General features: G+C 47.3%; 2 protein-coding genes across 9 annotated transcripts in view; one reads left to right on the top strand and one right to left on the bottom strand.

Annotated features, from left to right (window-relative positions):
* GGT5 (gamma-glutamyltransferase 5) overlaps positions 1-1,400 on the top strand; it is a 19,088-nt gene extending 17,688 nt beyond the window's left edge. The window contains exons 12-13 of one of the 2 annotated variants that reach the window (XR_001861364.1): positions 230-354; positions 896-1,400. Coding sequence is in view for 1 of the 2 variants with exons in the window: in XM_017732261.1 (XP_017587750.1) it covers positions 230-250 (21 nt within the window). In the remaining variant the exon portion in view is untranslated. Of the gene's footprint in view, positions 1-229 lie in introns of both variants that reach the window. The other variant, XM_017732261.1, reaches the window with a different exon arrangement.
* A 466-nt stretch (positions 1,401-1,866) lies between these two features.
* Positions 1,867-15,951, bottom strand: part of GGT1 (gamma-glutamyltransferase 1) — a 30,799-nt gene continuing 16,714 nt past the window's right edge. For 6 of the 7 annotated variants that reach the window (XM_017732256.1, XM_017732258.1, XM_017732255.1 and 3 more), the window contains exons 2-13: positions 12,409-12,576; positions 11,636-11,763; positions 11,317-11,406; positions 10,144-10,336; positions 8,846-9,003; positions 7,834-7,983; positions 7,198-7,334; positions 6,222-6,409; positions 5,288-5,415; positions 4,881-4,993; positions 3,745-3,858; positions 1,867-2,700 (exon numbers count right to left, since the gene is read on the bottom strand). In XM_017732256.1, the coding sequence (XP_017587745.1) occupies positions 2,557-2,700; positions 3,745-3,858; positions 4,881-4,993; positions 5,288-5,415; positions 6,222-6,409; positions 7,198-7,334; positions 7,834-7,983; positions 8,846-9,003; positions 10,144-10,336; positions 11,317-11,406; positions 11,636-11,763; positions 12,409-12,572 (1,707 nt within the window). In that variant the 5' untranslated portion in view covers positions 12,573-12,576 and the 3' untranslated portion in view covers positions 1,867-2,556. Of the gene's footprint in view, positions 2,701-3,744; positions 3,859-4,880; positions 4,994-5,287; positions 5,416-6,221; positions 6,410-7,197; positions 7,335-7,833; positions 7,984-8,845; positions 9,004-10,143; positions 10,337-11,316; positions 11,407-11,635; positions 11,764-12,408; positions 12,577-13,359; positions 15,920-15,951 lie in introns of those variants that run through there. The other variant, XM_017732253.1, reaches the window with a different exon arrangement.

Raw genomic sequence — 15,951 nt, 5'->3', positions numbered from 1 at the left:
GTTCCCCTAAAGCTCATCTTGTCCCAAACCCCTGCCATGGGCAGGGACACCTTCCAGTACACCAGGTTGGTCTGAGACCCATCCAACCTGTCCTTGAACACTTCCAGGCACGGGGCAGCCACAGTTTCTCTGGGTAACCTCTGCCAGGGCCTTACTGCTGTCACAATCAAGAACTTCTTTTAATATCTAATATTAATCTACTAAAGCTATTCCCTCTTGTCCTATCTAGAAGACTTTTCCCTGCAGCTGAAACATCTCAGAAGCTGAGCAGCCTGGAGAGTACAGCTGGAGGTTTTACAGCAGGAAGTACTGACTGGTATCTGGCTGTTGATGCACAGACAGTCCCAATGTAGGGTGAGTAGTGGGATGTGGTATCCAAGCAGGTGGCAGAAGTGCCTGCTCCGTGTACAGATATGTCCAAATAAGATGCAGATAATTACAGCTTGAAGAAGTAGCCATAGCTTTTTTAAAAAATGTAGGATGTAAGTGCAAGCTGCAGCCCAGTTTAACAAATCATTCCTCTGCAGTAATACTGCTAAAAAATAACCAAACAAGTCTACTTGGGCAGAGTCAAGAATTCAAATGCATTTATATGAGAACAGTTGTAACTAAAAGTGTTTTAAGCTTTCCAGAGGGGAAGTTTTTTAACACAGGGTATAAATAATAGGGGACTTTTCTGACTAGCAGGAAGAAATTCAGGAACATAAGAACAACTGCTGCACCATGAGCTGTTAGAGGCAGCCCAGCAGCAGCCACTCAGACCTGTTTCAGAAAACATGATTGTACAACAGGCATTTCCCAGAAAGCAGCTCCCTTCCAGTTTTGGATTAAGTGTAGTGACTATAAGATTTCAATAAGCTTATTTTGCTGTGCAGTAATTTTCTTTATTTCCCAGGTCACACCCAGCCAAGAAAGAACTCAGCTAGTCCCAATTGCAAAGGCAGCCTGATATGGAGGAACACCAGTGGTGGAATTACAAGAAGTGGAAAAGTGAAAGTCTCAGTTCAGTGACAAGAGGACACAGGCTTGGCCCTGACCTGGTCTCTTGAGGGAACACAATGACTAGAGGTCATGTACAATCACTGCTGCACCTAATGCAGCACCACCAGTAAGAGATCAGGAAAAGGAGCCAGAGCACACCCCAGGGCATGTTTGGTAAAAGTCACTCATTTGGGTCAAATGATATAAGCAAATATGTATGTCAAAGTCATAACTCTGATTTAAGCATCATCTAGCTATCACTTTATTCTGGGAAACTGGGCTCTCCTCAATTCCAGACACTTCTAGGAAAGAGGTTGCATGATGCCTAAAACTTCAGCCTTTCATTTTCTCTTCTGTATTTTAAGGTTCTTACAAACTGACAGGAAGTTTCAACAAGCCAAATATATGAGTTAACTTACTGCCACTTGTGTATCAAGGATTTCAAAAACACCACTAGAGCATGACAACATCCTGGATCATTTGGTTTTGATCTTAGGCTAAGTTTATGTGATGTGATGTATTGGCCCATGCTGGTAGGTGAACACCAAACCTCCTCATGCAGGTACAGACACTCTCAGCTGCTCCATATCAGACAAGGATTTCTGAGAGGTCATTAACAGTGTGGTTAATGGCAACTTACCTTTAAACAAGAGTAGCTGCAGCGTGACCTTTTTAAGAAGTTTCATTTCCCCAAACTCTGGTATTTCATGCCTGCAGTACAACATGATAAAAAGCGAAGTGGAGGAAAAGCAAGCTTGTTTTGGATATGTAAGTATTATTGTTTACTTCATCAAAGGAGTGAAGAAAAGACAAAAATCTCAGAAAAGCTTCTTTCACACAGACTCTCATCATCTCTTTTTGCAGCAACTGTGCAGGCAAGGAAAATGTGTGACTCCGTACTTATTTATTTTAGTTGTGCTCAGAGTTTTACAGGTAGCATCTTCCCTTTAGACCTTCTCAACAGAAATATAAAAAAGTTTGAAGCCATTTCCCCATTTCCCCACGCATCTCCAATAAACAACTGGGTGAAATGCAGAAACAGCTTTTGTTAACAGAGTGGTGAGTTGGGCGTATCCCAGTCTAGAGCTGGGCTTCCTGCTATGGCACAGATCTATTAGTTTGTAACTTAGAAAACCCAGTCCCAGAGTCCTGTAACTCCCACCTACTCAACAGGAAACAAAAACTTCTCTAGCAGTGACAGGGACATTCCTGGTAGCTGACACTGTGCAGGGGAAACACTTCCTGCAGCTTGAGTGAGCTGGACCTTCTGCAGAAACTGGGCACCCAATCTGTCTTCATGGGATGGAGAGGAGGCAGGGAACAAACTCTTCAAGGCAGAACAGACTCTTCAAGTAAGTACTGCACGTCCTGGTGGACATGCCTGTCTTAGTAGACGGCTGTGGCATGAGGCACTTCGGTCATGGCTGTAGAGAACTGTCCCAGTTCCATCAACAGAACCACAGGCAAATGTGTTCTCTTTTCCTGTGAGAAGTCCCTGAGTTGCAGATCTAAAGGATCTTCCCCCCAAACACACCTTGGTGTCACTAGACCACTGAAAAAAGGAGCTGAGCCAGGTCAGTAGCCTGCAGGGAAGCCCCCTTTCCGTGAGTCGGAGGCTGCAGCCCATCCGCGCTCCGTTCGGAGGATGGCCTGCACCACCGCGCCACCGCTCACCCGCGCCGTGTCATGCTTCCTCTTCTTCAGCTGCTCCTCTATGCCCTGCAATGCACAACTGGGTGAGCACAACACCAGAGGGGAACTGTACGTGCTGCAGTCTGTGACCTGCATCCCCCACAACCATCCAAGTGCTCAGTGCCCATGTCAGGTAGGGCTAAATCTACATGTTGTTCCTCCTCTTCCCTTTGTTTTCTGGGATGCCCTACTTCTGAAGAAGTGGAATTCAGAATATTTGATATTTGTGGTGCTCAGTGTGGGTTACCAATACTGGTCTTGGTCACAGATATTCACACACTAACAGCCAGGACTGATGGATCCTGTTTGTCAGTGGTGGAAAACACAGACTTGTAGAAAGCAGGACATCCTCCCCAGTGCTGGCAGATATCTCAGCTGTTACCTTCATAAGAAGCTTATTAACAGAGGAACTTCTGCGTAGTTTGATAAGAAAACTGCATTATGTAGGACTGTTTTCCCAAATGCAGACTCACAGGCTGAGATATGTACAAAGCCTGCAGCTGTCTCAGGCCTCTGGGACATATAGTTTCTCAGGGTGAATGAAGCTGCCAGCTCAGGTGAGTGGTCTGGAGAGCAACGCAGACGTTGCCACCAGCTCTCAGACTGACAGTACTGTGCTGAGATCTCTATTGTGAATATATTTTCAAGTCTGTTCCCAGGTCCCTCTGGGCATACCCTCTTATTAGCTCTGGGCCAGGCCTTCCAGATTCACCATGAGGTTACACAACAGGACAAGAGCTCCCTGAGACTGACTGGATTTAGACTGTGGGATGGTCTGGGCCCTGATGTGGTTTGCTGTTTTGCAAATCCTTTGTGCCAAACATCACTGCAAGCAGATGCTCAGTTTCAGATACGGGTCACTCTTCAATGCACTGGCTTCACACCTGAGTGTGAAGTGACTGAGTGACTGAGACTAAAGGTACACTTTGAACACTTATTGTGACCCAGCACTAGATCTCTATCAGCTTTACTACTGCTCACCTAGGACCATTTGGCCAAACCTGGTGCTTGCCTTCCCAGCACTAGGAACCCAGCCCATACAAGTTCATGTATGGCTCTAGTGAGACCAACCTCCTCTATTTGCTGCTCGAGCTCTGTGATATTGGGAAACAGCTGATCGTGAATTCTGGGCTCTTCCACTGCTTTCTTCACATCATAACCAAACCAGATGGAATTCATGATCGTCTGTGAGATGCAAAAAGCCTTAATGTTAATTACTTGTCTTCAAAGAAGTCTGACCCTTGTAGCCACACAGGTAGAGGTGCCTCAAGGATGTTCACCAGAGCACATAAAAGGCACCATTTCTGGTTTACATGGCTTTTGGTGGTTTTTCTCTTGGCTAAGCAAAACACAGGTACATTGCAGCCAGTCAGGTTGTATATGCTTAGGAGGATTCCACACAAAGAAACCATGAGTGACTAAAATTAACATAGCAAAAGGATCAGATCCTTAAGCTATGGTGGCTGGATTTATGCCACTGTAACTAAGCACACAACAGTCACCTCAACAAACACACCTACAGCTTCCTGCTATTGTACAAACAGTTCACTTAGGCCTGGCTCATCTCTACAGGCTTGAACTGCAGGCTGGAGCAGCTGGGAAATGAGAACACCCTCAGAGTTCAGGGCTTAGGAAGCTGCTTGTAGCAGTTTTTACAGACTTCTCCTCTACCTCAGCCAGAAAGCCAGATCCAGCCTGGTGCTGCTGTGGGCTGGCACAGGGGACAGTCACTGCTGCAGTCACTCTTGGGCTAGTTTGAGCTGCCACAGCAGCTCACAGAGGCCCTGCCTGTCAGGCCTGACACTGTACCTGTGCTAAGTTCTTGTTTAGCTTCTCAGTGTGACTTTCATCCAAAGTTTGGGATGTTGGATGGGAATGGCTCTAAACTAGGTAAATAGGTTCCTGGAGATCCAGAGAACAGAAGTCAAAGCAAATCTTCTGCAATGGTAAGAACAACGTGCCAGAGAAAAAGACATGGAGTCACTGAAGGAGGCAGTTTAATAGCAGACCTTTTGTAGCCCTGGCAGGAGTTGGTGTTGGAGGACTGCCCCTCAGAATGCCAGGCAGGAACCTCCTTTTCAAGCCCCTGGCCCCCAGCAGGGAGCCACAGCCATGATCCTGTCACAGGTGCAGGCAGGAATCCCCCCAAATGCTGCCTCTCCCATTTTGCCTCATGTTGTCCCCCATTTGCCCACACTGTCACGTACCAGTGCTGTTGCTGTAGTTATTTTTGTTCCTCCAGAAGCACCAACCACCATCCTCACCTTTTTCATTTTATCCACCAAAATGGAGGGGCACATAGAGGACATTGGCTGTTTACCTGTTGGGGACACAGATGCAACACAGAGGCTCAGTTTTCTACCTGCAGCTCACAAACTTCCAGCTCTTTCTCCATGTCTAAACCCAGAGCCTCAGTATCCACCTTCCTGACTCAGCTCATGTGTCCTGTTCAGTCCTTGGGGATCCCACCATCCCCTGCACTCATCTCTTTCTTGACTCTCTCCCACCCCTGTCCTCTGCAGATCCCAGACCTGTGTCCCATGGCACAGATGCTGCAGTGTGAGCATGTAAAACACAGCCAAAAGACTGAGTCAGGAAAGTAGTTTACAGCTACCTGGAGCGATGAAATTTGCTGGAGAGGGAGGGATCCCAAATCCATTGATTATGTAAGGTGAGCTGAAGTCATCCATTTCATCATTAAATATGATTCCACTCACGTTGGATCGTACATCAGAGCCAAAGCTGGAGAAAACAAATTGTCAAAGACAGGTCAAAACCGCAGCAAATCTAGGAGGAGCTTCAGCTGAATTTACTGCAATGTGAAACCTGGGATTTGATTGGAGTAACGCTCCACTCCCTCCCATTGTAAAGGACTTTCTGTCACCCCTAGGGGGGAAGGAAGCGGTTAATACCATGAGTACACAGCTACACACAGAGGAAAGGCAGCCCAGAGCCCTTCCTCCAGCTCCCCTGAGAGGACCCCATGGAGAAAACCAGCACAGCACCTAAGTACAACTAATTTCCCTTCCAAGGGGGCAGTCTGCACTCCATTCAGAGGCAGCATAGCTCAAAGGTGGGCACATTTGGGAATGACTGGGGGTTTCTTAAATGTGTCAAGCTGGAGACATTTTCTATGGATAAAAATAAGCTTCACACCTTGGCTCCAGACCATATGTGTGAACACAGCTCTTTCTGACAGCACTCAAAGCCAAACACTGTGCTTCCAGGCCAGTTGTATTAGTTCAAATTCCTTCCAAAAGCCTGGGAAATCAGAATCAGCAGCAATAGCTCTGCTTATGAGAAGATCCAGATACAGTGAATGTTGTTTTGGTGGTGGAATTCAACATGAGAGAAGACACATCTTGTCCTCTGATACAAGAATGAGGCCTCAGTGTTGAGCACTGACCTGCAAGCTCAGCAGAGGAGCCCAGCACTACTGACCCTACCCCACCCCAGAGGTGACAGCTCAGCCGTGTTTGATACCAACCCCAGAACCAGCACTAGGAAGATGGCAAAGGCCTACAGGGAAGGAATGTCTGAGCTCATACTATTGGTTGATGGTGCTGGTGGCGGACACAGCACTGCCATCATCAGCCACAATGGAGATGTGGGATGTACCGGCATTGTCTCCAGTGTAATACACGGGCTCATAGTAGTCAACTGGATGGGAGGTGTTGTCTGTGATTTTCCTCCGGAGACCATCCGCAAAGAACTCGGATGTCATGTTTCTGATTGCCTGTCAGAAAAATCCAATGCAGTTACTCAGCAGATTAAGAGACATGTAGTTATGAGGCTGATATCCAATACTTCAGATCACAGTGGCAAATCCCAGCAGGGAGGCTACAGTTTTCCCCCAGGGGCTTTCCTTCTTGGATGATGGACATTGGACCAAAAGAGCATTTCAAGCTGTCACAGGAGCAGCTGTTACAGTCTCCCCTTTGCGTAGAAGTTAATCAGCATCCATTATTGCAGTGCTATGGAAAGCTGCCTCCACACTGCTGTAAGGCAAGCGAGGCTACACTTGCTTCAGAGACAAGAGGAATGGGATCAGATTGAGAGGACAAGGCCAAGGCAAGCTCTGACCAGAGCTCTCCAAGTTAAAAATTTATGTTCATCAAGCTGGGCTGGGCTCAGAGCCTGCTGCTTTTGCAGGCACAGAAGTAAAAGCACAAAGTGCAAAGCTGGGAAAAGCAGGGTTTCTGTCTTCACCCCTTCCCATCTGTTGCTCCATTTGACTACAGGCAGGACTCTAGTTAGAGAGCCACAAGGATGCTGGGAATATAGTGAATAAAGCTTCAAACACTATAAAACCAGGCAGGGTTAGACCTAAATGTACTCCAGATCTCCTGGTGAATTGAGGAGTTTGCTTTTCCTTACAGCAGGAAGGTTGCCTCTATTTATAGCCCTCACAGCTCAGCCATGAGCCACACAGGACTTTTTGACTCACAGCTATTTCAGTGCCTGTCAATACCAAGTGGCACAGGCACTTTGGTGTTGCAGAAAGAAAAGGCTTTTTCCAGGTACCTCTGTAATGTTGACAAATTTTGGGTCTCCCAGCAAAGTCCTCTTGGCATAGGCAAAGCGAAAGGCCTCCACTATGCGGTGGTAAGTCAGACCTTTCTCCTCCATGGTTTTGATGCTGGCAGCAGAGAAGTTATATCCTGGCAACAGAAGGCAAATAACTGTGAACACAAAGCATGGGGTCAATGGACTGCTAATGCACCTGTGTCACATGAATAACCTTGAAGCCCAGTCTCTACAGAGATGAAGTCACTGGACTGTCCTAATCTCTACATGGAGAACACAGGAGCTCTGGTAGTTTTGAACACTGTGAGAATCAGCAGAAGAATTTGTACTTGCAGAGGTGTTTTCCAAAGAAGCCTCAAGTACATGTTAGGTTCCACCCATATGAATATCAGGGAAGTTCCCCTATCAGGAGAATATTTCTCCTCTTGCACCTGTATTTCAGGTAGGAAGGCAACATCCCTGAGTTTACAGCAGAAGAGGAATGTTTCTGCATTTCTGATCTCTCCTGGGCTCTCAGACTTCTCACCTGCTGGACAGCTATCAGGGGAGGCCTTGCTCCCCCAAAAAAGGTGATGTCTTTGGAGCTCTCCCAGCTCCTGCTGTCTGTGGGGCACTGCTCTGTGGCACTCTCACCTTTCAATATGTTGAAAATGAGGGCCAGAACTGGGCCACTTAGAGGGGCACTGGGTGTGTAGAGGGTGAACTCCCCAAGTTTGATCTGTATGGGGTCTTCGATCACTGTCGCATTGTAGTCCCGCAGGTCTTCCAATGTGACAATTCCCCCTGGAAAGAGAAGGAAACTAGAGATGTGGGTTTATGTGATCTCTGGTGGGAAGAGGTCATATTCCATCATCATGAATCACAGCAAGGACTGGAGGGAACATAGATAAATCCAAAAAGTAACAAGGTAAAGAAAGCAAAGATGTGTGCCCATGAGATTTATTCCTTGATAGATCCATCTGAGGCTCAGATAGTCTAAGCATGAAGTTGGGCTGATTTACAGCAGCCAAAACTGACAATCCATCTATTTTTCAAAGGACACCAGCAGTGTCAGGCTACAAAATGTCCTTAGGAATCCTGTTTACAGGAGGAAGATGCAGTTTTGGATGCAGATGCTTTGTGGCACCCCAGAGATAGAATAATTTGAGTGTTCCATCACCTTTCTTATCTGAAGGGGGAAGACAGTAAGCAATTATCCACCACAAATAAAGTCGGTAAATGACTCACACGAAGTTCACCAAGCTAACCAGTGCTGGCTGGTGAGGACAGGATACTGCCACCATCTAGTGGTACCGAGAGATCAAACAGCTCAGAGTTCACAGGACCACCAAGTATGTAACGTTTTAGGTAGAAACTCGTTGGATTCAGGCTCTGTGAACAGCCTGTATCTACTCAGCTACAGCCAGAGCTGCACAGACTTGGGAGGCTCTGTGGTACAGAAATGCACAGTTAATACTCTCCATTTCTGACTGAGTTTCAAACACATCCATTAAAGTGCTTCTTTTGGGTGTCCTGTTGCCACAAATCTCAGAGGCAGCATTTCAGGGTTGGCCCCTCCCAAGGCTTCTGCAGGTCACCAGCTCCTCCCTGGGCTCTGAGCAGTCTGGTCACTCCTGCTGCTTGGGACAGATGTCCTGGTTCTCACCTACACTGCGGATGTCAGCGATGATCTGCTTTGCCAGGCTTCCTGTGTAAAAGGCATCTGCTCCTTCTCTGGCTATAGTCTCGTAGGTCTTGGCTAGTTTGGGCATCTTGATGGTTTCACCCTCTTGCAGAATTTTCCCTCCTTTGCAGAACACTTCACTAACAGAGAAAGGAGATTGAGAAGATCAGGTCTGAGAGACAAGTTCAAAACTATGCGTATCTGTGGCAGCTGAACCAGTATGAGTGGTCATGCTAGATGCTTCTTGGAGAGAAGAGAAACTGCCTGAACCATGGCCCAGGGGTCCTGATATCTTGCACTGGGACATACAAGCGAACAGTGTTTTCTGACCTGTGATGCCACATGCTCAGTTTGCTCAATGGACCCTGCAGCAGGGATTTTCACCACGGCAGCCACCCTCCCTGCCCACCCGAGGGGCCAACAAGTGCCTCAAGATGCACAGGAGGGGCCATAGTCCTTGAACTCAGCAGTTCAGTTCAGAGCACAGTCTATTATGCTATGAGGCTCAAAGCTTCCAGTAAATCCGGGAGAAGTGTTTCAGTCCCTGTGTTAGATCATTTTAAGGTAGATGGCTTCCTCTCTAGCTCCCTAATAATGGATCAAGAATGTGCTGCTCTGGACCTGCCAGATGGAAGGACAGGAGATAGTCCAGGGTGTACATTACCAATTGGATTGGAAATGAACCTGCAGCTGGCAGAGAGTTTAAGGAAAAGAGAGAATTAAGCATGATCTCCAGCAGGGCTGGACATAAACACTAAGGATTTGACTGTAAGAAGTGGAGGAGTATTTAAAACACTTCATGCTCAGTCTTTGCCAGAAGTGGATGGTCAGAGGCATTGCTTGAGGAAGGCTGATTGTAGAGTAAGAGATGATTCAAATTCCCACTGCTTGACAGCAGGTGAGATGTTGAAGGAGACTGAAATTGCTCCAAATGCAGGTAAGATCAGCTTGGTGCACTTACAGCATGAGGAAAAGCTGGAGATTCAGAAAATATATTGCCATGTGGCAGATTGATCCCAGCACGTACTCTAATTCCACCTTTGCTCAGACAAATGGACTTTAGGAGTAGAATCTATCTCCCTTAAAAGGTCAGGACTGAACATTCCTAAAACTGGCCCCATGATTTATCACCTTTAGGTGTCTGCAGTGACACCAGCAGGCACAGTGAGTGTGGTTACTGGAGGGGATGCACACTCTCCATTACACAAACACAGGGACTTTGCAGATCGGATGCAGCCACCCCAAATTTCTCTGCATACAACAGCAACCGCTCTACCTACCACAGCAAGGGATTGCTTTCGATTGCCTCCTCTTTTGATTTGATGGCTGCAGCAAGGCCTTTCCCAACAGGGAATCCTTCTTTTGCCAGCTTGATACTGGGCAGAAACAGGTCTTTCCATGCCAGTTTGCCATGACGTTTGTGAGCCAGCTCATAGCCACGGATTTCTCCTGGAACAGCAATGGACAGTCCTCCTGGAGCAGAAAAGGAATGTGTTAAGTCTTCCACAGCAAGAAAAGAAAGTGGTTGATGGAGCAGGAGGTAGAGCAGGCATCTCTGCCAGCCCTGTTGTAGGCAGGGCTTGTGTGTACTGTGACCAGCTCAGCTTGTGAGAATTAACAGAATTAACAGGGTAACTTGGTCTGACATTTGTGCCTACATATTCTGAACTGCTGAAACACCTCTGTCCTTTTGCTGGTAACTCCAGTTTTAGGGTCATTTCCCCTCAGTAGGCTCTGTACCAGAGCAAAGCTGCTCGGAACACAGAAGCTATCATGGTGAGAGGACACAGGCTGTGACATACTTAAGTCAAAAACTTCGTTGCAGCATTGTAACTACAACTGGAACAGATTGATTCCACACTGCATAGTGATGCAGCAGTTTACTTCAATCCTGTTTTCATTGGCATCTCCCAAAAGTTCAACACACTGCTCAAAATCCCTCCAAGGTGCTGTTCCTTCTTGCTTAAAAGAGTGACCATGAGGAGAACTAGTTAGTAATGCTTTCTATTTCTTACTAGAAAATACTTTCCTGAAAGGAAACTTCTCTGGAGGCCCCAAGCCATTAGTTGAAGACACCATAACAAGTATTTAGGGAGGACACCTGAACTGACAAAACCCAAGGTGATCCACACAAAGATTTATTCAAAGAGGTGGAAAGGAAAGATGGCACATATGGAACAGGTCATGCTCAGTGCTTTGCATTCACATGCATTTTCATGAAGTGAAAAGCAGAAAATGCTGGGGTCTTGACTAATTTAAAGGGCATTGTTTTTAGCTTCTTTGTCAGGCCAGAGTTTGCGAATTGTGTAAAGCAGAGGATATTTCTAGGGGAGAAATCCTGCAGGTAGGCAAGAACCTAACCATAAGAAATGTTCTTATTTTAGATGTGCCAGTAGCAGCTAATGCTGGAGCTATGTGGTCCCCCCAAAGCAGTGAAACAGCCTTTGCCATACCTTTCAGAGAGAGCTGTGTGTTGTTCCCAAACATGTCCTCTGTTGCTCTTTTTGGAGCCACCTCTCTTGCATTAATGATTTCCACTTTTCCTTTAATGACAGAGCAAGGAAGATGATGTTTAGCTCTGGACTCAGCACACAGGCACGGTCTCTGCTGAAGGACTGTGATCAACATGAGCCAGTTTCTTGGCAATTATTTTGAGGACATTCCCCCAGAGGCTGTGAGCATCAGTCATTTACCTTCTCTCAGGTAGGATAAATCACCTGCCTTAGATAAAGTTCTCAAGCTGTTCCAGCTATGTATGGCCCTGTCCCTTACCTGTGCTGCTGTAGATGGTAAAGAAGAGGCCCCCTCCAATGCCCATGCTGTGAGCGTTCATGAGTCCTACGCAAAGCAGGGCTGCAATCGCAGCATCCACCGCTGATCCTCCTTGCTTGAGGATGTCCCTGTGCAGCAGAAGGGAAGGTGACGTGTGACAGTGTCTCAGCTCCCTGTGAGCAGTGCATGCAGCTTGTCAGAGCAACTACAACAGATTTTCTGGGGCACATTTGTCCACACCCAGTCTATGTGTTCCTCAGGAATAGGAAGTTTTGTCACCAGAGAGAACAGACCCTAATGATCTGTGTGCAGACCAGATCAGCCCTCATTAGACACATCCATATCAGGCTGAAAACACCAAGATGTGACAGAGTATACATGGGGACAGACATTCCACAAACATTCGTTACACTGTCATAAGAAATGACAGTTTTCTGAGGAGCCTTAAATCTGCAGCACTTGAGACTAGAACTGGAGGATATCCCAACAGAAGTTTTTTTAAAGGAGCTAGAAAGACAACTCTTGTTCTCACTGCTCATGGAGCCAAGGAATCTTTACCTGCTATGTTGTCTGTAAGCAACTGCAGTAAAGCTGGTCAAGCATGGTAAAAGCCTGGGGTTTATTAGGATCTCCTCTTTCTACAGGGAGATTATGTATTGATTATCCATGCTGGGCATCTGTCAGGATTGCACCTGTACATTGGGGAAGCAGCAGTTCTGTCTCATGCAAGAGCTGTCAGAGCTAATGAGAGTCAGGACACAATGAATGGGTACCTTCCAATGATGGAGCACTGCCCTGCATCAGTGGCCACAGCCGCCCTCTTGTACGTGTGTGTGTCCCCCGAGCCTGAGCGCAGCCCGAAGAAGAGTCCCAGGAACAAGATGAGCCCCAGCAGGGCTACGGTCACCACTGTGACCACCAAACAGCGCGTCTTCATCTTCCTATGGCAAGAGACAGGATTATCAGCCCTGCTGCCACCCCCTTTCATCTCCTCAAACCAGCAACTATCACTCAGGTAAGAACCTGCCTTGCAGCAGGCAGATAACGTCATATACTGAAAAACCTCCAGATGCATAAGTGAGAAAGGAAATTCAAGGAGCAGAACACAACTGGTGTTAGTCATGACTGACATCATCTTCAGAACAAAAATTTTTTAAAAATTCAACTTCACATAATCTGCTTTTAAATGCCATGTCTGTGGAGGAGTCTGTCTGGAAGGTTGCCAAGGACCAGTGCAAAACACATCTTAGTCATTAGGAAGCAACCTTGGACAAAGCTGCTTGGCACAACCCAGTATGAGCACAGTTCCTGCTCCTGCCTGGGGCCCTTGGCCAGAGCACCTTCCTGATGAGCCAGGCACTTCCAGAGAGCCATGGCCAGTGCTCAGGTCTCCATGTGTCCCAGTCCTGCACTCAGCTGCTCTGGGGCTGCACAGGGCTCATCTGAGAGTGAACACAGAATGCCAAGGAGCTTTCCAGGTACAAACAGAGATGAGTCGAGAGCTATTGAGTGGATGGAGAGACACTGCCACCTTGGTGGGACAGGCAGTTCAGCAAATACAGCTTGAACAGATACCCTTTGACCCATTTTCTTTTCCATTACAAGACTGCTCCAGCAAAATAGACCAAAATTAATCATATTGCTTCAGAGACCACCTTCCCCCTTCGTACTGCAGCTTTGGGTTTTTACCACAACTTCAACACAACAGCCAAGATGCCCTTTACCTTACTGAAGCATCTGCCATCCTCAGAGAAAAGCCAGTCCATGGAATTGTGGTGAAGAATGGATGCACCTATCCCACTGTGTATGCCCAGCTGCCCAAGGCAGAGTGAACTCCAACAGCCAGAGCAGCACTCAGTGCCTTGCAGCAGCCACGCACACAGGATTAGGCAGCAGTGAGTGTGCCAGCACTGAGCTAACTAGAGGAAACAGGCCAGGCCAGCCAAACCAAAACTTTTCTCAGAGCGGGGTGATTAGCAAGCAGGGCCCCCCCAGCCTCACCTCCCAGCTTAAACCAGGAGATACACATTTGCTATCCAAGCCCTGTATCTGTGAGTTTCAGTCTGAGCACTAGAGATGCCCATCTTGATCCAGGTAAAGCAGCTCAAACCAGAGTGTAAATCTACTGTATGTGCTGCTCTCTAAACAAATGTCAGCCAAGGGTAGTAAATGGATGAAAATTCTTTCCAGGTTCGAGAACTTAATTTACACTCAACTACCTTTAAAAGAGACCAGTGGTGTGTTTGCAGAGCAATGACTGTGCAGGGAAACAGAGAAGCCATTATGTCCCCGACAATAGCTCACACACAGCCTCAGAGTTTAAAGACAGTTTTGTTTGTTGGCAGAGAGATTTCAGCTTCAGCACTGGCAGTCTCCTCCAGGCTTCACAAGAAATGCCATGGGATCTTTTATCTGTGCCCCAGCTCGGCAGAAGGTACTTTGTTTGGTCTGAAGGCTGCTCTGTGCTGGGCTGTCCTTTGAGCCTGGGCTGACTCAAGCCCCGCAGTGCTGTGTTAACCCGTGGGCTTCTGGCTGGGACTCTGCAGCTCTTTTCCACAGCTGGGTCTCTCACTGCTGGGCTCCTGCAGAGCCTCATCAGGCAAGTTACTCTAACAGCAGGAGAGAAGGGGAAATTTCAGGTACTACCTCTGCTCTCACCTTTCACCTCCTCTCTGGAATGGGATCACATCTGTGAGCATCCCCTAGACTCACAAGAGCTCCATGCTGTGTCCTGCTGCCTGGTGAGTACACAGACCTTGGAAAGGGCCCTCCAACCAACTTCATATGACTCAGGCACAGCTCCTGGCCTGCCAGGCATGAGGATAAGACATGCACCACTGAGCAGGAACACACACAGGCTGTCATGCAGAGATACTGACTGCTGGGCACTGCCAAGTGAATGACCTTAATGAAGGTGTATCTGTGCAATCTGTCAGACTGATCCTGATCAGAAAGCAGCAGATGTATGAGTTCAAGACCCTGCAGCTTTCTCTTCTTCAGCAATAGAGAGAGCAAACCCAGCTGACAATAATCCTCTCCACCTTTGCTGCCAGCTCAACTCCCATAAACTCCTTAGCTCATCTCAGGCCTGACCCTAGAGGGAAGCACAGCCCTCACTGCCTTCCCAATTGTAGCACGGCAGGGCCAAATGTGCATTTGGTTTGATGTACAGAAATCAGGAGATGGACCAGGAGCCTGCAGATATCCACTGTCTAACCCACCTCTGCATACTCTTTGTGCCATGGGCAGGCACTCTGCAGAAACAGCTGAGTTTTTGGACCAATGGTCTGTTTGAACCTTGGCTTTGACTTGAGTCCCCATTATGATTTATTATTGGGAGTGGAGCAGCAGCTGCAGGCCACCACCTGAACAGGCTCCCCAGCTATTGTCTGCTTAGGCTGGCTTTAACCTCCACATCTCTGCCAAATCCAGCTGTTTGGAAGCTTGGCTTCAGTCACAGAGTGCTTTGGCAGCAGCAATAGGTCTCCAGGAGAGAGGAGCTGTAAAGCAATTAAAAGCAATACAATTATTTCTCACTGTTACAAAGGTCCAACAGCCAGTCTTAGCCATGGAATTTAAAAAGTAGCCTGATTGCCTTAATTTACATCAGGAGAGGGGGAGGACCAGCAAGTAGCAGAGTTATGCTTGTACAAGCAGCCCCATTGAGCTGTATTCAGATGTGTCACAACATGCACAACCTTATTTAAACGTGACACTGGGTTTTAATTAAAAGAACCTCAGTACAACAGGGGGTTGCTAGTTAGTGTCAAGTCTCTGCCAAGAGGGCTGGGGCATTCTGTAGAGAGGAGGAATCTGCCATGGCCAGGGAAAGTGCTGGGAGAGTTGGAAGAGGAGAAGGAGGAGATGTACCAGCCAGAAATCAGTGGGGAGAGAACAGTGGGATACCAGAGGATGACAAAGGACTTCAGGCATGGTCAGGCACTGCTTTGTTCCCAAATGAAGTAGTAAATGAAGCATCCACTGACGACACACAAAACTTTAACCACAAACTTTAACCCAACAGGTTTCTGCTTTAAACCCATCTTGCAACAGCTTCATACCTCAGCACCTGCTCCTGAGAGTACTCCCAGTTGCAGTAGCCACTACTGGACCATTAGCTTTGAGATATCCACCCACATTACTTTCCCCAGGCAGCACAAGATACGCAAGGATAGTTTGGACATCTCGACTCTCGTCACAGGACACAGGCGATGCTCTCACATTATGTGACAAACAATGAAGTTCCATCACGAGATATTTTAATTGAAGCCTTACACAGTCTTCAACTCCACCAGTGATAAGGGAACTAAAGCAGC

This window comes from Corvus brachyrhynchos, unplaced genomic scaffold (assembly GCF_000691975.1).
Source record: "Corvus brachyrhynchos isolate BGI_N302 unplaced genomic scaffold, ASM69197v1 scaffold864, whole genome shotgun sequence".
In the NCBI taxonomy this organism is placed as follows: Eukaryota; Metazoa; Chordata; class Aves; order Passeriformes; family Corvidae; genus Corvus; species Corvus brachyrhynchos.
The sequence above is the reverse complement of the archived record's forward strand: the minus strand, read 5'-3'. Positions and strand labels throughout refer to the sequence as shown.